Below are 27,415 nucleotides of genomic sequence, written 5' to 3'. Positions count from 1 at the left end.
CTGAGAAGTACCAAATGCTCTCAACACAAGTCCCACTCAGTGGGAATTGAGGGAGCACAGTGTCTCTCAAGCGTTACTCAGCGTCTCACAGGATTAGATCCTTAAGGGCCGAGGTTGCAGCACCTATTGGCCAAGATAATATTCCTGATCAATCAAGGCTGTTACAATGAACTTGCTTTTTGTGGAATGTATAAAGTAACCTGCTCCTAAATCATCTGTAACTGTAAACATTCAACAGAAGCATGCATTCCCTATGCAGGGAGGTGAGGCAAGTAACGCACTCAGCAATTGACTGGCAATTTGATTTTTCCCTCCCCTTTAGCATGGTAAAATATGGACTGGGCAAATGCAGGCAAGCTACTTCTAATCCCAGTCACCTACTTTTGCCAAGGCTAGACAGTTAAAAATATTGCAGACATAACGCTGCCCGAATTTAATGACACTCAGGCTGGTTGTTTAGCATAGCCTGGGCTTTCAGCCTAAATTTCGTTGATATGATAGCAGGAGAAAAACATCATGTGATAGCTGTCTGTGCTTTCCCCTCTCACTTCAACATTCCTACTTATTAAGATACATTGTTGCCATGGCTGACATTACCATGGCTCACAACAGCTCCATATTTTTTATCTCTTGTTTTAATACATATTTATGAATAGTCTGCATAGAAAGTCTAGTTACAATATCAAACATTGCACTATCTTTGTAACACTGTTGTCAGGAGTCAAGCACTTTGAGTGTTGTAAAGTGGTGTTATAATACGGGTGATCTGGTTTATAGGAGCCAAATTACATATCGTGATACAGTAGCCTTATGGTTTTATGAAAAATTATGCAATCATGGTGAAATACCATATTTTGACCAAGTAACATATACAATGCTTGTGTTTTAACTATATGAGTAATGTAAATTGGCATTAAAATCTGTCTAATTGGTTTGCTAGATATAAGATGTTTTTTGGGGTGTCACGTTGTGTAGCGTGGATCACAACTGTGAGTTCTACCTCAGGGTAGATTGTCATAAAAGGTCAGACACCCCAAAATGGTGGTGTGTTCTGAAATTAGATTTAACCAAGCCAGCAACAATTGTGAACATCTGGATCACTATAACAGTTTTACCATGGAGTCACAGACAATCCCTCAGATATGATCTCCAGTCTATCATGCCATCTAAACAAACTGGACTTAGTGATAAATGGTCAATCACACCACATCAAGTTGCTTCCAGTCCCAAGAGACCTATCACTTACCCCAGATCAACTGGTAACCTAGATCTTTCACCAAAGACCATGCCTGTAGCCAGTCCTGGAATAAACTATCTAAAGATTTATTAACTAGCAATAAGAGAGTTATTTACATATTCAAACAAACAAAGATATACACACAAAGGAGTTATTATCTAAAGACAGGTTTCAGAGTAGCAGCCGTGTTAGTCTGTATTCGCAAAAAGAAAAGGAGTACTTGTGGCACCTTAGAGACTAACAAATATATTGGAGCATAAGCTTTCGTGAGCTACAGCTCACTTCATGCATCCGATGAAGCGAGCTGTAGCTCACGGAAGCTTATGCTCTAATATATTTGTTAGTCTCTAAGGTGCCACAAGTACTCCTTTTCTTTTATCATCTAAAGAGTGACAGAGCTGCAGAGATCTGTCTATTCAATGTGTCTTTCAGGGCTGACCCAGAGGGGACCCCCTAAGGATCTCTGACTTCAGTTTGGTGTCTCTAGACCTGTCACAGTTCAGTGAAAAAGATGAAAAGTCTTCTCATCAGCTATTTATTTCCAGTATTGAAAGTGATGGGAGGAAGCCTCCTGCACATACTCCTCTGTGGGTGCGATAGGGCCATTAACCATTAATTCCCTATTAATTCCTTCTGGATGGGCTGGGGAGGTGTCAATTCCCATGCCTCAGTTCACAAGTTCAGAGCAAACATTTTCAAAGTTGTAAAGCAAAATGTACAAATTTTCTTATAACACAGAATACAGACATTATAAGTGTGATTAATGCATGCAGCAGCCGACAAGCATTTCACAGACTCTAAACATTAAATACATTCTTATAAGACTAATACCTATTCTGAGCAAAACTATCATATGGGTGAACTGGTCTGGCCTCCAGCTATAAGTCTGTCAGTTCTTAACTAACATCTGCCACCTGGGCACGAGCTGGCATCTGACCTGCCAGTGTCACAGCAGCGCTATCGGTATTCCTTAGCATGAATATGTTTGCTAGTTCCCCAAGAGTAATTTGACCTCTTCCAAACTTTGAAAAGAATGCAACATGATTAGATATGTTAAATTGCTAATGCACCTGAAATGTGATAGCTTTTCTTTGGAGTAAAAATAGATGACATCAGTTATAGAAGAGTTGCTCTTCCCTCCTTAACAAATTTCTTCCTTAAATTATTTTTAAAAGTCGGATTGTAGCATTGTTTTGTGTTATTTAATCCCAAATATATTTTAGTTAAGAATAATGACTTTGCATGGAGAGGAAATGTGCAGAAAAAACTTCCATCACTGCTGATACACAGATGGTATCCTGAATCAGGAGATGTTCTTTGGTTATTATGACCAGACCCTCAAGACTCAGTTACAGCCCTAATGGATGAGAACATTTTAGTAATAAAATTGGCCAAGATGCATGTATTCTGAAATACAGGTTTCTATAATCAGCAAGCTCTTTTTGACCTTTAGGGCTAATCCAGGCTAAGCAGCTGGGGATCTCTTGCTTATGCCTAGAAACACCTTGTCCCTGCAGAGTCCAAGCAGCGTAGAGATACCTCATTCCTTTTGTTTGGGGCTTTTATCTCATCCTGCCATGTGCTTTGAGCTGCAAACTTGGCTGATGGGAGGAGTCCACTTGCATGACTCATCTTAATGGGGAGGAGTGCAGGAAAAAAATAAGTCTTTAGTTCTTTTGTTGACAATTCCTTAGTCCGGATATAGAACAGTTTCAGTTGTAAGATCCACCCATAGCCTGTCAGGTTTTGATGGACTTCCTCTTTTGAAAGGGGCATAACAATTACTGTAGAGCAGCTCTTCACACAACTTAATGTCCCTCTCCTGTACGGTGATTCATACAGTCACAATACAACTGCTCAAATATTGTGTTACAAAATGGAACACAAATATTATTACAAGTAAGTCACAGTCATTTAATAGAATCTAAACATTAAACATTTTCTTAGAATGCTAATATTGATTTTATCAATATTAACCCATAAGTGATCTAGACAAATTCCAGCTGTCAGTGTCCACCTGGAACATGGGGATCTTGGCATGAGCTGGCACCTGGATTGTCAGCATCACAAGGTGAACCAGTGACATTTCCCTATATGTCGCTCATCTCATAAAAATCCCCCATAAAATGGAAGGAGTGGGAAAGAGACAGTGAAAATCTATAGGGAAAATAGGAAAGTAGGAGACTAATGAGTCCACATTGTATCTGTGACTCAAGTTCTTCTTTAGTCTAAAATGGGGTAACTCACGGAGTGCTCATACTGTAGTTTCACTTCACTCATTTGACAGTAATTAAGTCTGATTTTCTACACTGCTTCAGTGTAAAATATCATCTTTCAGGCCGCTAGTAAAGATCTGTTATTTTTTTCTGTAAGTCATCAGCAGAGATTATTAACATGGATTTTAATATAAAAGAGTTAGACAAAACTAAATATGGTCCAAAGGCGCTGGTTCTTTTACAGAATATTACAACTTATATTAAATATGATTGGAAAGTCATGTGTTGAAATGAAGTTGGTTTATTTGTGCAAATTTGATTTAAATACCTGTCCATGCTGTCAGTGTGTTGCTAAAAAATCAATCAGGATTAATCAGTTCTAATGAATCTTTAAAGATTAAGGGCCATATTCCCTCCTGAGCCAAGATAGCTTGGTACAGGAGAGAGGGGGATGTGAGACTTCAGGTTGCTGGTTACAACTCCATGATTCTTAAATTCTCCTGATCCTTCTGACAATTATAGTAGCCTAGGAGCTACTCTGTACTTCTGAAGCTGACTATGGTCTCAAAGGAGTAGAACTCTGTTCCATTACTGGCTCCCCCCCCCCACCCTGTTGACAAAACTCTGCCCTGAGGCATTGCAGTTGGCAGAGGAGCTAGCCCCACCAGCTTTTATGCCTGTTGGAAGTTCCCATCTGCTAGGGGAATTTTCAGCTTGGTAATCATAGCCAGATTCTGGCTCCTTTGTGTTATTTAGTGTAAAGGAGCCAGACTGCAAACTAGAATCTGGCCCATAATCATCTGGAAATGTAGTAGTTATGCCTTCCCATTAAGTCTTTGAGAATTCTGCAACTAAACCCCACAAGCACTATCACTTGTTGACTTAGGGGCAGATGTTTGATTTATTTCAATGGGAATTAGGCACCTAAATACCTTTTTAAAATCTGTCCGTTGGACTTCAGAGTGAAAGTTGCAGTTATGTGGGGTTATGACATTACTCCAGCTTCAACTGTGTTTCAGGACTGCTGCAACGTCATAAGATCACAGGAGTTGAAGATTAAAAAGACCTACTAAACCAATTGCATCCTTCTGCACATGCACGATATATAGTCCTGTGCAGAAGGATAGAATATATCAGATTTGAGGGCATGTTTTTCCAGCTGTACTTATAGTAATATTGAAAATTGAGATTTATGTACTCATTTTATGCTTGAAATAAGCTAAATTTCAACACTTTGCTCATTTATGGATTTTTTTATTTTTATGCTTTCAATGTACCTCCCTCCCCCCACAAATCTCTAATATTTATTACATAGGATTTGATTATCACATAATGTCCTAATCTTTATTTGAAATATTAGACTGGTTCCCCCCAGATAGTCAGTGTCAAAATGCTACATTATTTGGTCAGATTACACACAGTATTTCATATCTTATCTACAATGTAATTGTTGCATTTTTCTCCATTAACTGCACCCTGACTTTATTTTTTTACCTGCTGCTGACATTTGAGGATATATTGCAAGGGAAGATGACACCAAGCACAGCTTACTATGTGTACCATTGGCCTGTTTTTTAAAGTTTTAATGAATTTTTAACTGTTTGAGAACAGATGTTCTCAGCTAAATTGTCATCTGCCTTAATTTGATCAAACATATGCTGTCACTTTGACAGGCTAACAAGGAAATCCTTTTATTCATAGTAGAATCATAACGTTACATACAGACATTAACTCAGACTTCCCCAATTGTCATTTAACTGTATCACACAATTATGGAGGACAAGGACTAACAGGCTGATTCTGCTCTGAGTGGACTAACTCAGGTATAAGTCCTTTGACATAAATGAAGTTAGGTGGCTTTGAAACCAGTATAAGTGATAACAGAATCTGGCCCAATAGCTTTAGACCCTGATTCTAGCCCAGACGCTGCCCTTACACAGTCCCACTGACTCCATTTGTACTCTGGCCAAGTGCAGGGATCTGTGGCCAGCATGTCTGGCACACTACAAAGATGTGTAAATAAGAATCTCACAAAACCTTCACCATGGCTGGAGATGTACCAAACACAATCTAGCAAATCAGTTACACTTACATAGTATAGGACAAGAAGCAGGCCATGCATGGGCCTCTCACTCCAAATATGTATGCTCCAGTAATTGTTTATGCCAAAGGAATGAAGCCCCTGACGGTGTTCATTAGAGACCAGATCCTCAACATGTGTAAATGGGCACAGCTTTATTGAAGTCATTGCAGCTATGGCACTTTATACTAGTGGAGGATCTGGCCTGAAAGCTCTCTTTGTGTGCTTTACCACTGACCCTCCATTTGCCCCTTCTTCTACCTAGCTCTCTATCACCACCGTATTCTGATCTGTAGTGTTGTGCTAAAGACCTGCTACAGTGACCTTGTATTGTACATAAAATTACAGAAGTGATTATATGAAATTACTTACTGTGAAATTAATTACTTTTAACATATGAAGAACCCCCAAGTGGAGCTTCTTTTTGGCTTGCTTGCCTGTCTTTTGCATTCTCAGAATTGTATGTATTCTTACAGTCCATCCAGAGCTTCTAGTCAGATTCTAAAGTGGATAATGTAGCTCGCTGTATTGGAGTCACCTCCCAGCTATAGGAGCCATGCTGCTGGGGAGGGAGGAATCAGAGATGCAGCTTAGGGCAGCCTATTCTTGGGAATCAGGGTTCCTTGCATCCTGGGAATCCTCTGGGAAAAGGGTTAGAAGGCTGCACTACAGTACTCTGCTGCCTTCAAGACTAGTCCAAACCTTCCTGCCTGAGGAGAAAATTGCAAGGAAACCGTAAAATTTCGTTTCTGGGCTTCCCAGTCTCTGTCCTGTGATCTTTTTAACCCTTACATCTTTTTTCTCAACATTCTGCTAAACTTAAAAAAAAAGAGTTAAAACAACTTTGAGTCAGACTTTAAACTAATGAAAAAAGAGGATTACATAAAGTGACTCAGCAAAACAAAACTGACACGCTGCGGTCCTTGTGTCATTAAACACGGACTTGTGTTTAATGCTGCCCATACATTATATCTTCTAGATAAAGCCATGTCCTGTTGTAGCATTAGACAGGATTATCTCTAGGTGTCAAAGATGAATAAGAAATCTTTCTTTCCTTCCACCCTAGCGTGCAATTTCAGATTAGAATTTCTTTTAGGAAGAGGGAACTTTATTTGGTTTTGGATGCAAACTGTTTTACAGATCATCACAGTCTTGTTAAATTTCTGCAGTTTTTAATCAGATATGATATTTCGCCAATTAGATCCTCCTTATGGTGGCTTGGAACATCATGAGGGAATTATGTTGTATTTATGCCACAGGGTATGCACTGTGTAGATACATACATTCTCTATGTGAGATCTTCATTGATTAGATGGCTTAGCAAAAACATCATTGAAGGAACTTTTTTTGTGGAGGTTTGTTTTAAAAAAAAATGCAGTCCATAAGCCAGATGTAATATAATTTGGGGGGGGGTGTAAATGTTGAATATTAGGAAATACCAGTTTTTGCTATTTAAGGATGAGATGTGTTCTTCTCTGAGATGGACAGAGAACTCTAAAAAAGTCATAAAGGTCATAAAATTAGATTTCTTCAATTTATTCAAATGTAACCTTGAGTTAATTTAAGAGTTCAGGTACAGTATGGGTACATTCTTAATATAGCCTTCCATTCATGTGTTTCAAAAAAGAATAACAAGGTATTTTTAATATTAAAGTGTATATTTTGGGGCTGCAAAATGGCCTTGCAAAGTCTGCATTCTCGCAGTCTCAGCCCAATCCAATTGCCTTATGTAGATGTAAGGCTAATGGAAATGATGGGGGACTGTGTCCCCCAGATCCACATACAGGGGGAATCCTCTGATGCATGGATTGTCTCCTCCCATCTGGTAAGGAAGGTCAGCTTCCTATAAGGAATGGCCTTCTTTCAGACTTCGAAGAGGGTTCTCTGCTCCTAGATCACTGTGGAAGACTGGGAGGGAAAGAGAAAAAGGGCAAGGACTGGGTAAGCCAGGGATAGGAGTGTCCCACTCTGTCTCTGTGGACTTTACCTGGAAAAGATCATATAAACTGGGGCTGTATTATCTGGAGCTTTTCTCTAGAGCCACTTCCACAGTCCCCTACTCCTCCCCCACAAAAGGCAACTATAGCTCAGGAAAGCTCATGGAGCAGTGTGGCTCCAAAGAGAACATGCCACAGAGAGTTGCTTTGTTTGCCTACATATGGATGGTCAGGGCCTCTGGCAGATCCCAGGAGATCCATGGGACTTGGGGGCCGGCCCTGTAACTCATTCCAAATGAGGGTAAATCACACAGCAGAGCAATAAGGAAGGAACTCTGTGAGGGGATTCTCATTTAGATTTCCTCCATCTGATCCCCATGGCACAGGTTTTACTGTGGGAAGGGATACTCTGGGAATTTGTTGAGACTGTATTAACTCCCACAGCCATTGTGATCCCTGCTGGGGGTATGGATAGATGCACAATCAGGAGGTTGGGAGCATAAGCTTTTCTTCCTCCAGACAGGTCCACAGCTCATCATGGAAGTATTTTTGGCTTTCTGTAGCAATGTATCCTTTCCCTAATATGCCTCAGCCTGTTACAGAACCATCGTCCATGACCTTCTGAGGGCTGCTAGCTCAAGAAGCTACAAGTATGTCTCTCAACTTGACCAGCATGATAGTGCTATTGTTTGTACAATACCTGCATCCTGCATTTTTTCTATTGTGACTGTAATAAATTGGTAGATCTGTTTATCCATCCTTGCTCTGCATAAACAGGATTTGGTAGATTGCACCTTGTAATGGAAACTGTATTTCACTCATGGAAATGTTCTAAATAATTATAAATAGGTGCTCTGAAAAATACATTTTAGTGCAGTATTCTTTACAGTGACTGCAATGGATACATAACGCCAAAGCGATTTCAAGAATTATGTATAATCCCATTATCAGATATACTGCCTTATGCAAAGATCATTGAAATGTCAATTGGCTCGCTGTGAAAATGAGGACCATATATGTTGAGCTGCCAAGAGTAGAAAAAGATAGGTAGTAAAAAAAGGGGTTTTTTGACTAAAAAAGAGAGTTCAAATTAGCTTTGTGGTTTTTTGAGCAAAATTCAGTATAAGGTCAAACTATATTGAGTTAATTTGTTTCCTGAAAAAGCAAAACCAAGCCAGATAAAAACAGCTTAAATTAAGGCTCTGTTTTTCTGTCTCTGCTCCTGCTTGGATTCATTTCAAAGATTAAGAGAGGAAGCAAAAACTTACAGTTTAAGAGATCTGTTCTCCCAACAATAGATTTTATTCTCCTTGTATTTGTGTTTTTTCAGTTGATTTAGTGTCTCAGAGGAAGAACGGTCTTCATTGTTGAAAGTTTAAGAACAATTATTGCATAGAGTTTTTCATATTGCTAATGAATGACGATGTTTTCTAACCTCAGTCATATGAAATGTTAAAGGGATATCATCATCTTAAAAATCATACTTCTCTCTGGTAATGTTTTATCTAGTATTGTGATATGTATTGTTACAAAAATTACTATAACAGAGATTTACTGAGGGAAATTGTTTTTCCTGCTCTTCGCATTTGGCAGCATTTTTTGTGTACTCAGTTTTACTCCTTCTCCTGTATATTTAGTAAAACCCAGCATTTTCCAAAGTGACCTGTGATTTTAGGTGCCACCTTTTTGGATGCCCCATGCGGGAAACCTTCAGCCTAGTTTTTCAGAGCGTAGCGCTTGCACAGTTTCCAGTGACTTCAGCTGGAGCCTTGAGGCTCGGCACTCCCAAAAACGAGGCCTCATAGTTTCATAAGCTGGGAACCCAGATTTTAAGGAAGGCACCCAGAAATCAAAGGTCACTTTTGAAAACATTTTCTGAAGTAATTTTCCTTAGTTACATGTGGGGTCTTTCATACAGCACCAGGGAAGAGAGAAACAGTTCTGAAATAAAGGCAAAGTTGTCTTCTTGTCAGGAGGACTCTGGGGTAGATGATGTACCTGAAATTACTTCTACCTCAAGTAGAAGTACCTCAAGAAATTACTTCTACCTTTAAAAAAAAATATGACTGAAGTTCACATTGATGCATCCTTTTAATCCAGACAAAATTAGCATGTCAAATTTGTTGTATAGAACATGCATATTACTGCCACAGTTGGTTTCTGCCTCTCATAGATGGTGTGTGCCATTGCAAAAAAAAAATGTATTTGATATGATAACCTTTTCCCAGGAGTGCCATGTGGTAGCTATAATCAGAGCTGTAGAACCTTATTTGGTTTGCAGTGTTGTTTCCCTAGTAATATTTCTACCCTTGAATGCTAGCCTAACCTTTCATTGCTTCCTGTTCCCCTTTTTATAATGCAAACAGATCAGTTGTTAGCATGTTCAGAGTAGTATTTGTACTTTCTTGGGCTCAATTCTAAAGTTGGACTGCACTCCAGTAGTTGGATGTCTGGCTGTATAGCTTTTTGCCAATGTGGAGACTTGTGGAGGCAGGTCTGTGGGTTACATGAGTGCTTTGGCTAGGGTATTTTTAATTGAAAAAGATTTTGTAACTACAGAAAACGGTTGTTTTCTTTTCAAGGGAACAGCATTTTGCTCACCTTTAGCAACAGTAGTTCTCTGAGGATATGCTGTAAAAACATATAGTTTAGTGATACTACTTTAATGTTATCATTCTTTATTTGTTGTTGCTCTTATAAATATTTGGTTATCCATATGTCGCTTTGTTTGGTAAGTGACATAATGAAGGTGGATATTCCTGTGGCTGTTTTAACACCAGTTATGCTCATTTCTCCTATGTTTAGGGTCGATGCTCAAGGGAGAACTGCAAATATCTTCACCCACCCCCACACTTAAAAACACAGTTGGAGATAAATGGACGCAATAACCTGATTCAGCAGAAGAACATGGCCATGCTGGCCCAGCAAATGCAACTAGCCAATGCCATGATTCCTGGTGCCCCATTACAACCTGTGGTAAGCATGTTTTCAATACTTATTTATCAACAGGGGCAACATAGTGAAGAGCCACTGATAATTATAAAACAAGTTATTGCAAATAGACTAAGACTGATGCTGTAAGATAGCCAGTATCAGATATCTAGTAAGATGCCAGTAAAATTTGGCATCAACCTCTAAATGATGGAGAAATCAAATACAATAAAATGCTTTTCTGTAACCATTTATAGTGCTTTATTTTACCTTGTTTGAACTGTACTTGGAATAGTATTATTTCTTGTTTAGTTGATTTAATTATATTAATTTTAATTTGAAAAAATGTATGTCCATCCAGAGTGCCAGCAAAATAGATTTCGTTTGCACAGTTCACATGCTATAGGAATTTTAAAATTATTACATTTTCACAGTACACTGTTAGACAAAGTTCAGTTAGACAAAGATGTCAGTTAGACCTGTGTGTTTAATGTAAATTTGACATGCCTGGTCAACACATCAGGCTTGTCAAGCAGAAGGATCAGTAAATTAATCCCATTTTTAAAAATGGGAATAATCAGGAAAACCTATCAGAAATCTGTTTTCTGGTTACAACATGACCTAATCATTACTACATATTGCCTGTCCTACTTTTCTGATACCTTGGTTAATATGCACATGGCAGTGTATCACATAAGCTGGTCTCCAAGGGGATGAGTTAGTTTATATTGCTGCAATGATCCACAGCCTCAGTGTATATAAATATGACTGTCATCAGCCAATTATATACATGCGCAGTTGGGAGCTGAACACACAGTGCAGGACACATCGCTGATTTAATTCCACTGAAGTCAGTTGAGTTAAATTGAGAATAAATTTGGCCCCCAATCCTTCAGGTCCAAGCCACTAACTTAATTACTGGAGGGCACCAATAAAGATGAACAGGACTGGTGTGCTCTGTGCAAAAAAGTACACAAGGCAGTCCACTGCACTGCCAGTTGCAGGAGTTCTTTTATTTCATACATAGGAATGAAGGGAGGTAAAGTGATAGCATATGAGAAGTGAATGGATGGAAAACCCTACATCTGCACTTTCCCCTGTTTGTTCCCCAAGCATCCTGTCTTGGTTGTGGGTAATTTGATGAAATAGAATTCATCCTTGGATACCGTCCTCTTACCTGCTTGCCTCGCAGACTGCATTAATAATTTGTGATTTGTCTTTTTAACTTGGTTTTTATTTTAAAATAATGTAGTAATAATTTAAAATTCCTAAATGTAAAAGTAGAGACTGCAAAAATCAGAGCAGTAGCAAGAATTATCATAGTTGTGTAAAACAGTTGCAAGGTCCCACGCTTGCTGGGTTTAAAAATATCAGTAATTTTTAAACATATTAGTTAACTCAATACAATTATTATTCTCTCATAGAACTATATGCCTCAGTCATTCCAAAAAAGAGGGGGGGAGGGATCTCCATATTACATCGACATTGATACCAATTATCAATACCATACGTTCAAGGTGAGAAAATATTACATTTTAATTTTTGCTGTGTTGTGATAGGCCTTTCTTCAAATTAAAAGTAGTACTAGTTAAAGCAAGGAAATTCAGCAGACTGATAACAGCATACTAACTCCAGAATGTTAAGGTACCATACTAACAGTGGAGATGACATAATGTTATCAAAGTATAACCCAGATAGTACTCTACAATGTGGGCCTACCAAAGGTCTCAACCTGTGAGTTGGTGCCCCCTGACTTTTGCCTGCTTTCTTATATGAAATAATCCCATTCTTTGTACCAGTCAAATAGCTCAAATGAAGAATATGTCTTGTGGATTGTATATTCAAAATAGCCCCAAATTGGTCATCCAAGTTTTTGAACATCCAAAACCATAGATGTATTTGTGCAAATCCAAGTTTTGGACCATGCAAGAACTTGGCTGTGCAAGTTTAAGAGGGTGCTTTGGAAAAACATTGTCAATAACATAATTTATTTGTATAATGCAGTATAACCAAACACAGCTTCCACTTGTCCTTTGCTTTGCATATACTAATATATAGATGCTATAGCTAAGATGCAATGACATTTCTATTTTAAAACAATACTAGAACAATAATTTTCTGCAAGATAAACAAATGGAAGTAACATTTACTTTAATATTAAAGTTGGTAGGTCAAATTCTGCCTTTTCTTACATCCATGTAGTCCCAAATCGGGAGCAGAATTTGGGTAAATGTATTTTAAAGCATAGCACAAAGGCTTCTGTTTATGTTCCAAAAAGCCCTTTATATTAAGGGACAAAACTCTTACATGTGCAATTTTTGTATGTAATCACTTGAGTGCAAAAACAATAGAATGTATTTTTTCAAAGGCCATGTGCATTCAATATGTGCATGTACAATAGAGTTTTGGTGCACCAGCGATATTGTCTGCAAATGGATGCCACTCTAATAATCTGGCCCTAAAATTGTTTAATGGTTTCCTGAGCATAATTGAAACAGATGTTATTACAGAGTATTGTAGGAAAAATATATATGATCGCATTTGACTCTGGTTATTGTTGTCTTGTGTTCTGTTTACTAAAAATCAATAACATATGATTTAACAAAAGTGAAATGAACTAACTTAGCGAAGAACCTGAAGTGAGGAAGTAAAGTGATAGGATCAATTCAAAAACCATACTTCTGTTTGACAAATGTTTTTAATTATTTTTGATACCAGTAATGGCCTTGAATACTATAACTGGAAAAGATTAGAGGAAAAACATTTTCTCTCTCTTTTTCAGTTTCTTTACTTCATTCTTTTGTCAGCCTTCATGTATAATCTGTTTCTTCTGATATAGTCAGTTTCCCCAAGGTGAAGAGATTTAAATCAAGGTAATGTAAATCATTTATATCACATGATTTTTAAAATCACTGGTTAAAATCAGGCTGAGGTTTTATAAAACTAATTTGAAAATTTGAGCTCTTGCAACTTCAGATTAAAATTTATAATAAACTAAATGTTCGATGATGGGGCCACTGCTAGTAAGGTATCTTTTTGGAATTTTACAAACTGCGATAGCCAAAAATATTGAAAATGAATTGATTCTGTAAACACTTAAGAAAGTATATAACTTTATTCCCATCAATTTTATGTGCTTAAAGTTAAATACGTACATAAGTATTTACAGCATCAGGAGCTAAAATTATAGCTTTTAATAAAACTTTTCTCAAAGTGCCATATAATCTTTGTCACTTCCAAACAAAACTACTTCAGTGCTATCAGTGAAAAGTTATTTAGATTTTCTGTACATTAACAGTTATTGTGAATTTTTTATACACACAGGCCAGCATTTTCAAAATAGCAGACTTAAATTGGGCTCCTAAACCCACATTTAGGCAATTAAGTGTTGATTTTCAAAAGCACCTAGGTGACACAGGAGCACAAGTTTCATTGACTTCAGTCTAAAATCTCTGATGGAGGAGTATATCCTGGTCGAAGCACTTCAGCTTTCTGGACTAGTGGAAGTTCAGTATCTTGGAAGGTGGTGTTGGTTACAAATATAGCATGGACTATTTGTGTTTGAGTTTGTGGTATTCTCACAACAAGGATGTTAGTGAGGCCTTGTCTTTTTCAGCACAGATGAGCATTTAAGTATGAAAAACATTTAAATAAAAAAGTAGGAAGATGGGTGAGCCCTGCAAATCCATGGATCTGTACTTTATATCCACAGCCCATTTTTTGTGGATTGGATGCGGATACAAGTTTTGTATCTGTGCAGGGCTCGAAAGATGGGATCATAAACCACAAAAATTGGCACGGGATTTAGGGACAGATACTGAAATTGCATTTATGAAATGACTAGATTTCAAGTTGAGGCACCTCTTCAGTGTACTAAAACAAAACTAAAATACTGTATCAGCTTAACATTCCCAATCTTAAATTCCTGAGTCTTCCAATTCAGCCTCTTCTCCCACTTCTGCTTATTTGTATTTTCTTGAAGCTTTTGTTGCCTGATGTATCATAGAATCGTAGAATATCAGGGTTGGAAGGGACTTCAGGAGGTCATCTAGTCCAACCCCCTGCTCAAAGCAGGACCAATCCCTAATTTTTGCCCGAGATCCCTAAATGGCCCCCTCAAGGGCTGAACTCACAACCCTGGGTTTAGCAGGCCAATGCTCAAACCACTGAGCTATCCCTTCCCCCCCAACAGTAGAGCTGGGCAGTAAATGGTTTCTGACAGTTCAGAATGTTTTCCAATTCTCCACACTCCACAATTGCCAATAACCTGGTAGGTGTTAGAGCACTCACATGGAATGTGGGAGACCTGAGTTGAAATCCCTCCTCTAAATCAGGTAGAGCATGGATTTGAACTCAGGTCTCCTCCAGCCCTGGTGAGTGCCTTAGCCCCCAGGCTATTGGCTACTCCAGAATACGTAAAGGCTTGCAAGTGTTTTTTCACTCTCTCTTATATATTTTGACCAGAAATTCCCATGCAGGAATTTCTTGATGAAAGTTTCAAATCTGGAATGTTTCCAAGATCAATTTTGGAATCAGCATATTCTGACCCAAAAGAACCTTTTTTTTGAAAAATTCCCGACCAGCTCTACTCCTGGATTTCTGAAAAGTATAATAAACATGGAAGAGATATTCTGAAAATACTGTCCCTTTAACGCTCTTCCCCATCCTAATGCAAAATGCACACTGTTATGGAGAGCGCTCAGAGGAAGCGGAGGGGCAGAAGGGCATTCTGAGTGCTAAAGCAACAGTTGGTTGTATGTATTGTCTGTCCAATAGCAGTATTTATGCACTGCTACCCCTCTACTGGTGAAAAGGAGAAAGGTACCTTCAAATCTGCATTTGGGCATGTGTCAACTTCTAATAGTTTTTCTTGGCAGGCAGGGCTAGATGGGTAGGATTGAGCCAGTGAGCAGGTAACCACATCCATCAGGCTTGAGAACTTGAATCCTGCACAGGATAGTTCCAGGCCCTGATTTAATGCAAACATTTTGGAGAGTGGGACAGAGAAGAGGGGATATAAGCTTCTCCAAGCCCTAAGCAGTGTTTACCCTGAGCCTCTGGGTCCATCTCCTCTGTTTCTTCGTTGTGTTGATGGCCACTCTCTAAAGCTTACATAACATTTGAGGGAAATCTGGCAGGATAAAATATGACAGGTTCGATCCTACCTCATGAAAAACAACATTTTAAGATGGCAAAATTCTTCTTGTGTTTAAGCCATGTTAGGGTATAATCCAGGAAGGGGGATATCTATTTTTGTACTCTGAATGTCTAGGTAGTCCGCAGTACATAGGATAGTTTTTCAACACTAACGGGGTCACATAGCTGAGGAGAAATCCAGGACACAGTCATCCAAGATGGGTCATCAGGGGGACGAAGGGGGTAGCTACTGTAAAATTAATGTCCTATAGATAGTCATATCTGTGCAAAGTGAGTAAAAAGTATTATTACAATTAGTGCCTAGAAGCTCCAGGCAGGATTGAGGTCTCATTTTGATAGACACTGTACAAATACATGACGTGACACAGTCCTTGCCCTGAGGCGCTTACAGTCTAACTACTTATAAAACACTGCTGTTTTGACTTGCTTACATACTACATGGGTAAAGTATGTGACTACACAAGGCTCAACCCAGTGGAGAGTCAGAAAGAACCACATCTGCAAACCCCATAGAAATATACTAATTCTTTCAGCCTTCTCAGGGCATCCTCCTTGTATTTATCAGGATTGCCTAAGATTCTTAAATTATTCATTTGTGCTTGTGAACCAGGCAGAGCCTCTAGCCTATGAGTGTTACCAGTGCTGGGCACAAATTTTGCTTCCAGTGAAGTTTCAGTGGGAGCAAGTTTGTGCTGTAAACACCCTGATCCATAGTGTGTGGCTTTTCTCAGTCACCTGAGAGTCCACTGCTATACACTGCCAGAAAGTTGTGCCCCTTGATTTGACTATAATTGTCAGCCAACGGTGCATTCTATAAAGCTGCCTGGGAATTTATTCTAAGCTTTGAAACTGGGTGAAGTTTGGTTCTTAGACCTTTATTTCACTGATGTAGCCACAAGGGAAGTTTTCAGCAGAATGTGCCAGCCAGCACCTTTACTTTCGGAGGCTTGTTGATTAAAGAAATACCCTTTTTGTTGTTAAAGTAATAACTTAATATTGCAGGCACAGGTAGCAGCTACTGAAAGCTATATTATAAGTTGCCTTTCTCATAACTTTCTTAGATTCCTTTTTTATGAAAATTGCCATGTTTGATTTCAGTGCGGAGGTGTGGGTTTTTTTTTATTCGTTTTTTGTTTTTGTGTTGAAAAGTGAGCCAGTTCAGCCAATTTTGAATTATTTGAGCTTGAGAACACATTTCATATGTGTTTTGATCAAAACTGGCAATTTTGTATGTGTATACTAGAAGTTTTCTGAATTCTTTATTAACATGGGTTAAAGATATGTTTATTAAGGGACATTGTACTAAAGCCTATAACATTTGCAATCTGAATAGGGTTCGAGGAACCCAGTCAGTTGCAGGCAGCTGTATTGGAGCGTGTTGTATTACAAATGAGTTTATCGTACCTACAGATCCTGGAATTTATTGGCATAAACAAACTTAAGTCAAATAGTTCTGTGTTTTTTATTTATTTATTTTTGCTTTGAGGCTCCAAGGAAATTAAATGTAAAGATAAAAAAACAGAAATAACTAAGTACCAAGGTTAGAAAAATTAAGCTCTCAAAAGTCATGAAATTTCCAAAGTAAAGGTTATTTCATACAATGTTAATGCAGCCTCATTATCTGGCTTCACCAGAAGGAGGGCAGGAGACACTGGATGTGGTTTAATTAGGCTTCAGCTTTATTATTAACTGTCTGGGGGTACCCGATAGATAAAAGTGTACAGTGCAGATAACTCCATGATCATTTCAATAGCTACCCAGGGGCTTCTGTCCGCCCACCCTCCCTGTCCATCCTGCTCCCCAGCCAACCAGCTGCTGGGACCTTATCCTCTCCCACACTTTGATTGAGGGAGATGGTCTATAATGGAGGGGTGGCTGGCTCCCTACTGTTGCAGTCATAGGAGCCCAGAACCCCCAATGTTTCCATTCCTTTAACAAATACCTCCTTTTAAATCCCTTACCAAATCATTTATCTGATCATTGTATTCCTTCTGTACAAGCTCTCCCAGCTTGCACCTATGTACTTTCCCTTCTCTTTCAGCCCCTGGGGGGGGGGGGGGGGGAAGGAGATGAGTCAGCATCCTCATGCTGACCTGATCTGTGTCTGCAGCAGCTTCCATGCCTCTACCCTTAAAGAGGTACACACCTTCCCCTGACAGGCTCGACAAGGCCCCCCTGGCTTGAGGTGCTGTGCGATCATTGCCAGATTTTGAAACATGTTGTGGGTGCAAATAGTTGCAGGAAATATTTTGTCCCTGCAATTATTTGTATGAACAGTTTCTGTTGCTCATAATATCAATCTACATGACATATAGGCACAATCAGATGTTTAGATATCTGGGCAAAATTGCTGTTTGAAGCCACAAAATTAGATGCATAAAGGAAGAGGTCCAGTTGTGCCTGAAAATCAAGTCTTCCTGTTTTCCTTGTTAATTGTAAACCTTCATGTATTTATTGTTTGCTTTTATTATATGAGATCATTAAGATTTATGGGATATGTAATGAGACCAATTAATCATTGTGGGTGGAGCCAGTTGGAAATTTTTTGTTGAAATGCTTTTTCACTGAAAAATGCCATTTTCATCATACTAAAATATTTTGAAAAAAAGTGTCTATTGTGATGAAAATTCCCATAGAACAAAATTTCAGAATAAAAAGAAACTTTGGGAAAAAATTTCATTTTGAATAATTTCAAAATTTCAGTTTTGAATTTCAGACTTTTTTTTTCATTTTTATATAATATTTATGATTTTACATTATTTCATGACCAGTCCATAGTACTCTGTGTCAAAGTGTGTCAGTGCAACACAAACAGCAGACAATGAAGGAAGAGCTCTGTGTAAGCTCAAAAGCTTGTTTTTCATCAACAGAAATTGGTCCATGCTATTACCTCACACACATTCTCTCTCTAAAAAGAAAAGGAGTACTTGTGGCACCTTAGAGACTAACAAATTTATTAGAGCATAAGCTTTCGTGAGCTACAGCTCACTTCATCGGATGCATTCTCTCTCTAATATCCTGAGACCAACATGGCTACAACAACACTGCATAGTATTATGTACACTTTACAGATGAGAAAATTAAGGCATATCATGATAAACCAATGGCTTCCCCAATAGCACACAATGAGTCAGTAGCAGAGATGGGAATAAAATATAGGAGTCCCAACTCCCATTCCTCTGCTCTAACAAACTATATAACCTCCTTGCCCACAACCCCCTCTTCTGACTTACTCTGGATTGCAGTAAATCCTTGTATAAAGGATTTAATGAAATGTTCTGAGCAATAGAAGCTGAAGCTTTGTGGGAACCCAAGGAATTCCTTGACTTGATGTGAAGCATTTAGAAATATTTTGCCCCTACCTTGTATCCCCTTCCCTCAGTTTGTTTAATTACAGAATGTGAATTAATTTTTTATTTCCATTTATTTTGGCACAGTTACAAAATGTCAACTTTTTCAAAGAAGTTATGGTTTGTATATTTTACCTTGTTTCTGTATCATACTATCAGATACTGTGTATGTAGATCAACCGCATCATAGTTTATTTACCTAGTTTAATCAGAAACAATTAGTACCAGGTTTTGTTTGGATATATTTCCTATATTAACTACACATAAAGTTTATGGAAATATTGTGGTAGAAATGAATGAATAAACTGAAATCTCTGGGACCTGAAGAAAATAGTTATTATAAGTAATACAAACTTATTTTTAGGAGAAAATTAGATGTTAGACTTAGTTTTTAGAGTACAAAAATGGACAAATATCTCTTTGCATGATAATTTATATATATAATTTTCTGTGTGCGCAGTTCTCAGGTGTAACAGAAATGCCTTCAGCTCATCTAGGTAGCAAAGGTGGCTTAATACCATCATTACCCTACCTCATCATGAGGTCAGCTAAGAGATAATTTAGCCTTGGTGTAACTGAGAGCAGTCTCACAGGTGCTGTAAGTTATGCCTACTCTTAATGGTTCTCTGCGGCCCTGCGCTGTCTGAGAATTGCTCTTAATGTATAGAGCTGGATTTACACACCACCTGGGAATTCCCCAATCCAGGGGGAATGCTGTGCTGCCTGCTTATCGCAGCTTGAAATCACCTTTGCACCACAAGAGCGCAAAGGGACCTCAGGCTGGGTCAGTGTCATTAATTATTAATCTGATACAACAAATGTACACAGCACTTTGCAAAATACCTGTAAGACAAGGTTCAGAATGATTTGAAGCGGCTTTTGTAAAATCTGCTACACTTCTCGTTGCAGTGATCTAAAGCCTGCAGTTTATTCCTAATTATCTAAATAGAATATGAACAGCAGAAATATTATTTACCCTATAGTTGGTACATTGAGCTGAAAGAGGAACTCTTCTAGCCACACATTGCTATCCATATAGTCACAGCACTAACTGGCCAGTTTTGTTGCTTGATCTCTCGTACTAATTTATCCATCTGCTAACAGTATATTAATGAAAAGTACATTGTACATTAGATGGAATTTGTCAAATTGAAATTAATATGCAGCTACTTACACTAAATTTGCCTGATTCTCTTCTCATTGACATTGATGAAGATCCAGACACTTCAGAGGATTTACTCCCAGTTTACATGCTTTGTAAACGATCTTTGTATATATTGTGCCCTTTTCCGATATTTTTAGCTCCTGGCTTGCTAAGCAATTGAGTCACTTCTTAGAGAATATAAAAACATATCCTTGTGTACCATGCCCGGCTAAGAGAAAACAGTCGAGAAAGAGAAAGGGAGATCCTTTAGGCTTTTAGGTACATATTCATTTGTAGTCTAAGAATTCAGGTTTGAAGAGAGCTTTCATGGTGCATTTACCAGCTATTCTACTCAGATATCAAAAGTATGGACGCTGGGTTAAATTCTCCTGTCAGTTATACTGATGGAACAATTCCATTAAATTCAGTGGAGCAGTAGAGTTACTTCAGTTTTACACCAGTGTAACAGCACAGAATTTGGTCTTATGATCTTTGAGCTTCTGGACCTTTTTAAGTTCTCCTCGCAACAGGTGAACTTGAAGGAGCCTATAAAGGCTTCAGTTGTTGGCTTCAATATCCAGGGCAGTGAGATTGTTTTTCATACGGAATATCTGGATGGGCAACCTGTTTAGTTTTACCAAAAAGAATTATTGTTGTTGCTGTTATATTCTGATCTTGGACTTCTTTTATGCTGGTGTAATTCCACTGCGTCATTACTTATTTACAGTTGAGAAAATAAAAGGAGAATCTATGTCTGTGCTGTTTAACAATGACTGAATGTAAGGATGCCTTTTCTCACCCACTGAGATTCCTTTCTCATTTGTGGTTGTTTGTACACACTTCAAACGTGCACATGACGGTATCTGATATCACAGTTTTAAGATGCTTTTCTTACACAGCCATGTGGGGCTGACTTGTGGCTGGGCAAATGAAGGGGTGATAGTCGAAGGTCAGTCATACTACTGCCACATGTCATATGCATGTTGGAATGACCATTTATAGAAAAAAATGAGTGAAGTCTTAAAATTGAATTTCATCTTAATGGAATTTTTACTAAATGAGTGTATTAAGATTCCATATATTTGCTGTATATTCCTTAGCTAGAACAAATGTTTTGTTTGTATTAATAGCTAAAATACACTGCTATCATGGGTAAAAAGACATCCAGAACCAGCCACTTTAGAGTATATGGTAGAACTTAATATACAGACTAGTATAAACATTAAAGAGTTGTTTCTTCTTTTTTTTTTTTCCAGCCAATGTTTTCAGTTGCACCAAGTTTAGCCACCAATGCATCAGCAGCCTTTAATCCCTACCTGGGGCCTGTCTCCCCAGGCTTGGTCCCAGCAGAGATCCTACCAACTGCACCAATGCTGGTTGCAGGGAATCCTGGTGTCCCCGTTCCTGCAGCTGCTGCTGCTGCTGCACAGAAATTAATGAGGACGGACAGGCTGGAGGTAGGAAGTAATATGCTTTATTTCCTATTATTAATCTTATGCATTTGTCTCCTGCATCTTCAGTTCTGTGCTTGTGAAGGAAACTAACAGCACATAAATTACAATCCAGACCAGGGGTGTGCACAAGGCAGGGTGGGGGAGGGCGTGCTGGGGCAGGCAGGGAGGCCCTGGGACTGTGGTGGGGGAGGGGGAGAGCGAGCTCCTCCTAGCCCTGGGGCCGCAGCAGAGGGAAGCAAGCTCCAGCCCCTAGGCTGTGGCAGGAACTGACAGCTAGCTCCTCCAGCCCTGGGCCTCAGTGCAGTCACAGAATATGCTCCTCCAAAAGGGTCAAATTTAAATTCCTGCCCATGCTTCTGATCCAGATGATTAATACGATGTCTTGATGTCTTTCCTTCACAAGCACAGATAAAAGCCTCTGAACAGAATGTGACATGACCTTCATGCAATCACTTAATAACACATTCACTTTTCTCACTAACACAAAAACAAATAAGTATCAAACCTTTTATGATTTGCTAAACCAAACACAAGAGTAGCAGTACCTAAGAACTATGTTAATGGGTGTGATGGATAGATATTGATAGTCAGGACTTGGTATAATGATACTTTAGCTACCTGTATAAGAGATCCTCTTCAGCTTCTAGCTTATTTCCATTCTGGGTGTCTATGCTGCTTGAATTCCCTCAGAGGCCTCCTGTTTATCTTTTGCTACAGCCCTAATAAATTCTAGTCCTCCGTAGCTGTTCTTCTTCCTTGCCCTGAATCTTTTCTTATCTAAAATGCCTGACAGTGTTTTCAACACCTTATGATGTCTGTGGCGACACAGGCCCTGAGCCAGCACTGTGCTGCAGATTGTCAAAATATGCTGAAAGATGGCTTTCCTCTTAACTGTAGTTATCAGCATAGTCTGCAGGCTGGTGTTTATAATTCCAAATTGCACAGACTTGATAGTTATAATTAAATGTTTAGAAAGGTTAAAAGATCATGCTAGCAACATATCATTTGCTTTATTGTTCTGTTTCATGCTTTTAATAGGGTATTCAGATACTATGGTTCGCCTCTAAAAAGGCAACATTTAGCCAGAGTCAATAATATCTGTAACCCCAATTCTTTTCTATGTTGTGTAGTAACTTTGACAAATGAGAACTTTTTAGTACCAATCTCTATATTATTTTATAGATAGAAAAATAAATCTGTAAACCCTCCCAGTCCTGCAAACCCTTAATCACATGATAGATCTTTAATCACGCAGATAATATTCTTTAAATTAAGAGAGACTGATGTTCATGTAAGTTAAAATTTGGGGAGTAGAACCTCAGCTGCTCTAAATCAATTTACACCAGTTTTGGATCTGGCCCTTCAATAACAGTACTTGGAAAAAATGTGAGAGGTAAAAATGATGTATTGCCATTCCAAACATTTTAAAATAAGGAAATTCATAACTTTTCTGCTTTTCTGCCATTTTTGGGACCTGCATCTGGAGGAGATCTGTCTCCTTATATGGAAATTAATTCCCTTCCCCAAACTCATCTCATGATTGCCAAATTGCAATTTAAAAAGTTGCAAGTTAGAAGCAATGTAGAATATCATCCGGAGTGTCTTCACGCTCTGTACATTTCCCAAGCCTGTCTGAACTATAATAAAAGTTTAGATCACCACAGTTTCCTCTTTTGAAAGATCACTTCACTTCCCTTTTTGGAGACTTACATCTTTTTTTTTTTTTAAGCAGGGGGAGAGTTTTCAGAAACCCAGCCAGATAACTGGTGTAACAATTTTAGACCTATTCATGCAATGTTGACTCTTCTGTTACTTCCAAAAAATAAAGGAAAGTTTTCTTTTGATGACTTTTACATCATAGTGGATACTTGCCAGGGATGAATTAAGACCAATGAAGATAGATAAATAAACAATGCAGGAACCCTAAATGAATCTCAGAGAAGAAAGTGCTACTGTGAGAATTGTTGTGGAATCTCCTTCAGAGTGCTGGCTAAAATCTGCTGATCTATTTGGTTGTGTCATAAGCACACTGCACTCTTTTCACATTCAGGAAGTTCCACAAGGCATGGTGCCTTAATGGTACAATGTGACCCATAACATTTCGGAAGCTGCTGAAATTTGGAGCTAAAGTCAGTGGATCTTCAAATTGGAGCTTTTGGTCAGAATGTGTTTGTTACAGTTCTTATGACATTTTTGTTTAAAAACATTAGCAAAGTGACAAACCAAATTCTTCTACAACAGAGGACTGTTCTCCTCCCAGAACACCCAATGACACTAACCACAGTCTGAACTAAGAGCCATTTTCAAAATTTAAAATGCCCAGAAAGCATCTGAAAGCAATAAACTTTAAAAAATGGTCAAGCAGGTTTCCTTTGAACTTTGAATGGAAAAAAAGAAAAGGAAAGAAAAGTTACGGCCAAGTTACAAACCCCTGGAAATAGGCATTGGGGCTTAAGAAATTTCTCATTTGTCACAAGTTTCCTGATGGAAAATATTAATTGTTTGAGGACTTGTCCTGGATAGATCTTCACTTTGACCTGAGAAAACTTTTACAACAGAGGAGAGAGCAGAGCTTCTTTCCCTCTGATAACATTCACTTGTGAAGTAACACCACCGTATTGATGGCGCTTCTCAAAAGTTACATGGATGTTGATGTTTCAGGGAGCCCTCTAAGGAACCCTAGACAGTCGCATGGATTACTCACATTTCAGCCACATCCCCCATATTCAGTGGCACAAAACAGGAGAATCCTGTTCTGAAGCAATGGCCATTTGAACTAGAGCTTTTGCTTCTGTCCCTGCTCAGTTCTTCACAGATCCCCACTCATTCCCTGCCCTTGGAGCTTGGAAGAAATAATCCTCCACCCCTTTCTTCAAATCTACTATCTGCCTTCCTGTTCACAGACTCTTCTCCATCTTCGCTGTCTGTTACAAGTAACAGCATTACAGCCTGCTCCAGCAAAGCATTTAGTTTTTGTATGCTCAATTTAGTGGAAGTAAATTCCTTACCAGCTTTTGCTAAAGTGAAATAAGAGTGTCTACAACATAAGGGTGTTGGCTGAATCAATTTAACTAAATAGTTTTTAAACTGATTTAGTTAAATTGCTACAATTTTCTTATGCAGCCAAGCCCCTAGTTATATGTCTGTATTAAATCAGCCCAGAGACACTTAAGAGTTTTTGTGCTGTCTGCTTGCAGTGGAGCTACTGCTGCATTGATCTGAGTGGAAAGATGTGGTGAAGTTCAGAATGAGAGAGCAGAATTGAGGAGAAATGCCTGGAGGTGTCCCTGCCTTCTCAGACTCATTAGACAAGTCTGATGTGCCACAGTTTGTTTGGTTGGACTCAGGGAGCTATCTGTACAAAGGAGACTAGCTATTTGTGTTAAATGGGAAATAGGATTGCTAGTAATTCTGCTACCTCTGCTGTTTTTCACTGCTCCTGAAAGCAAACAGTCAGTCTGCTAGTTAAGCCAGTTTTCTGTCTTTCCGGTGGATTTGTTGAGATATTTCAGGACAGGGTTCTTTTTTTATCCAGGTGCTTCCCATCTTTGGATATTTTTGTTTTGTTTTGACTGTGATTCAGACTATATCTGAGTTCACTTAGTGGTTCCTCTACAATTATATACTGACTTTCCCTTCTCTCCTTCACAAAAACAAACTATTCTTATAGAATCTGATTTATTCTTCTTGTAAAATGTAAGGACATGAACTTATTTTGGACTGGCTTCTAGAATATCTAGCTTTTGCATGTGAACACTCGCTAGGCAAATCTTTCCTAGTTAGCACCTTATTGACTATAAAAATGCTCTCCTGACTTGTAAATCTTTACGTCTTTGATCCTACTCAGTGAAAAAAGGTGCTTTATCTGTACGGCCTGTACTGGTTGTTCTTTAAGTGAATTTCTTACTATGATTTAATATCATTTGAAATTATATGATTATAGAGTGGTTCATGGCTTAGCTCTCTACCCTTGGCATTGTCCAGTAAAAAAAAAAACAGATGGGATTTTAGTGTCAGAACTTGAACATTATTTGTTCTGTTTTCAATTTTAAAAATATATTTTCAGAAGTGATGTACTACATTGTTCATTAAGTTAACACACATGCTCTGGGAAGCTTAAATTAAGGATGTTCTATAACTAAAAGCTTTTATTCCTTTGACTACATTCATCAAAGGAAATTAAAACTACCTGGTTTTAAGACAAATCTAGAACACAACTGTATGCTGTGCAATCCATGGGAGCCCTTGAATCAATGTGAATATCCCTGCAATAAAGCTGATGATTGTTGCTAGTAAAAGGATCAACTTGAAATGTTTTGGAGGTTGTGTTTGGTTCCACTAATCATGCAGAAGTTTGGATGTTTAGCTAGATTTAACCATACCAGTCAATCTGGAAATCAAGGTGGAGATTTCATGAGATTAAACTTTTCCAGGAGATTTCCAATATATCATACATTTACCTGAAAATAGCTTCAGTAGAAGCTGCCCCTCTATGTATCTCTACTTTTGATCCTGGCAGGAATCACAAAGTAGAAAAGAACATGAAACAGAAAAGGAAAAAATAAGGAAAGAGTTGACTGAACTTTTCTGAATTTCAAAAAAGTTTGTTTGGTTTCAGTGTGGATCATTTTAAATTTTATCCAAACATTGCAGATCTGGCTGAATTGATATATTGGGCTCCCTTGAGCCACTGCTTCTTATCTGAGAGAGAGAGAATTTTCTCATGACACAGTGTTTTTTATTACCAGAAAAATGTAACCCAGAGATCATTGTAGATTTTAAGGGCATAGGTACCTGGGAGATCAAAGTGGAAAAATACAGATTTTTTTACATGTAAAATGTGCAGTAGGTTGGTAAAGTCGCTACTCAGTGTAAAGAAGCAAACAAAGGGAAACTATTAGATATGGCCTGACATCATCACTTCGGTAGAATAACTGCCTAAATATGAACATAAAGATAAAGAGAGTCTCATTTGTGGCTTTGACTATGGAAATATGCAAGATGCACAGATGGCAAGTCTGCCACCAAATGGAGGACTTTCCAAATACGTCTGCGACAATGGCCAGACAAAATGTATGCTCCAAGCTGGCTAACTCAGAATAGTGCTGCTATCACCCTCTAATAGAACCACTTGCTCAGTTTCATGAACTGTAGGTAGGAGTCTTAGATGACATCTGATTGAGGTTTTAAGGAGTACAGCGAATTAAAGTGTATCTGGAGAGCTAGTGTAGATGAAAACCAAAGAACACTATTTGGGTTGTTGTAAAGTTCAGAACCAGACTTCCTGAGGAAATGCTAATGTTCCAAACTCGTTGGCATCCACCTTGTAAAGAAAATTGTATGTTATGTTAGTTTTGTTCAGTGTGCAATCTTTGCATTTTCTAAAGGCTGTTGGAAGTTAGTATATAAAACTCATTGCTGTGATTATTATTGATCATGATTTGTAAAGAGCTGGCAATAAAACTAAAGTTTGAATGTAGTTCCCTTAAATTTAGGATTTGTAAAGTTACTGAGAAATAAGCCCAAAGTTTTGATGCAATAAATGAGAGGGGGTTACCACTTACAGAAGTTACTGTTCTATTAGTGAAGGATTTTCGTAGTTTCTGGCATCCAGTGGAAGTTTTTGTAATTGGACCAACTAGGTAGGGTGGCTGTTCTCCTCTGCCAAAAGGAATAATATCTGGATTTCTGATTCTCTAAGCTTTTGTTTTGATTGTGCAACATAAACACATGCCATCGAGACCTCTGATTGCTTTGGCTGCACCTGTATTGTTTTCCTAAGGGTTACCTACCTACTCTTAATCGCACATGGGGTAAACTCAGGTGTTGGTTAGCTGACAGACTGTGGAACAAGAGGGAGGTTCAGAAAAATCAGACTGTAGTGTGTTGTTGTGTGTTTTCAGTTGCCC

The 27,415-nt window shown here is 38.4% G+C and overlaps 1 protein-coding gene across 50 annotated transcripts in view; it reads left to right on the top strand.

Moving 5' to 3' along the window:
* The window catches only part of MBNL1 (muscleblind like splicing regulator 1), a 185,729-nt gene that overhangs the window by 137,194 nt on the left and 21,120 nt on the right, over positions 1 to 27,415 (top strand). For 18 of the 50 annotated variants that reach the window (XM_043492000.1, XM_043491992.1, XM_043491994.1 and 15 more), the window contains 4 exons: positions 10,276 to 10,446; positions 11,826 to 11,918; positions 18,996 to 19,028; positions 21,309 to 21,509. In XM_043492000.1, coding sequence (XP_043347935.1) covers positions 10,276 to 10,446; positions 11,826 to 11,918; positions 18,996 to 19,028; positions 21,309 to 21,509 — 498 coding nt within the window. The remainder of the gene's footprint in view (positions 1 to 10,275; positions 10,447 to 11,825; positions 11,919 to 18,995; positions 19,029 to 21,308; positions 21,510 to 27,415) is intronic. The other 32 variants (XM_038415265.2, XM_043492010.1, XM_043492003.1 and 29 more) reach the window with 2 other exon arrangements.

The sequence above is a fragment of the Dermochelys coriacea genome, chromosome 9, assembly GCF_009764565.3.
Source record: "Dermochelys coriacea isolate rDerCor1 chromosome 9, rDerCor1.pri.v4, whole genome shotgun sequence".
Classification (NCBI taxonomy): domain Eukaryota; kingdom Metazoa; phylum Chordata; order Testudines; family Dermochelyidae; genus Dermochelys; species Dermochelys coriacea.
The sequence above is the reverse complement of the archived record's forward strand: the minus strand, read 5'-3'. Positions and strand labels throughout refer to the sequence as shown.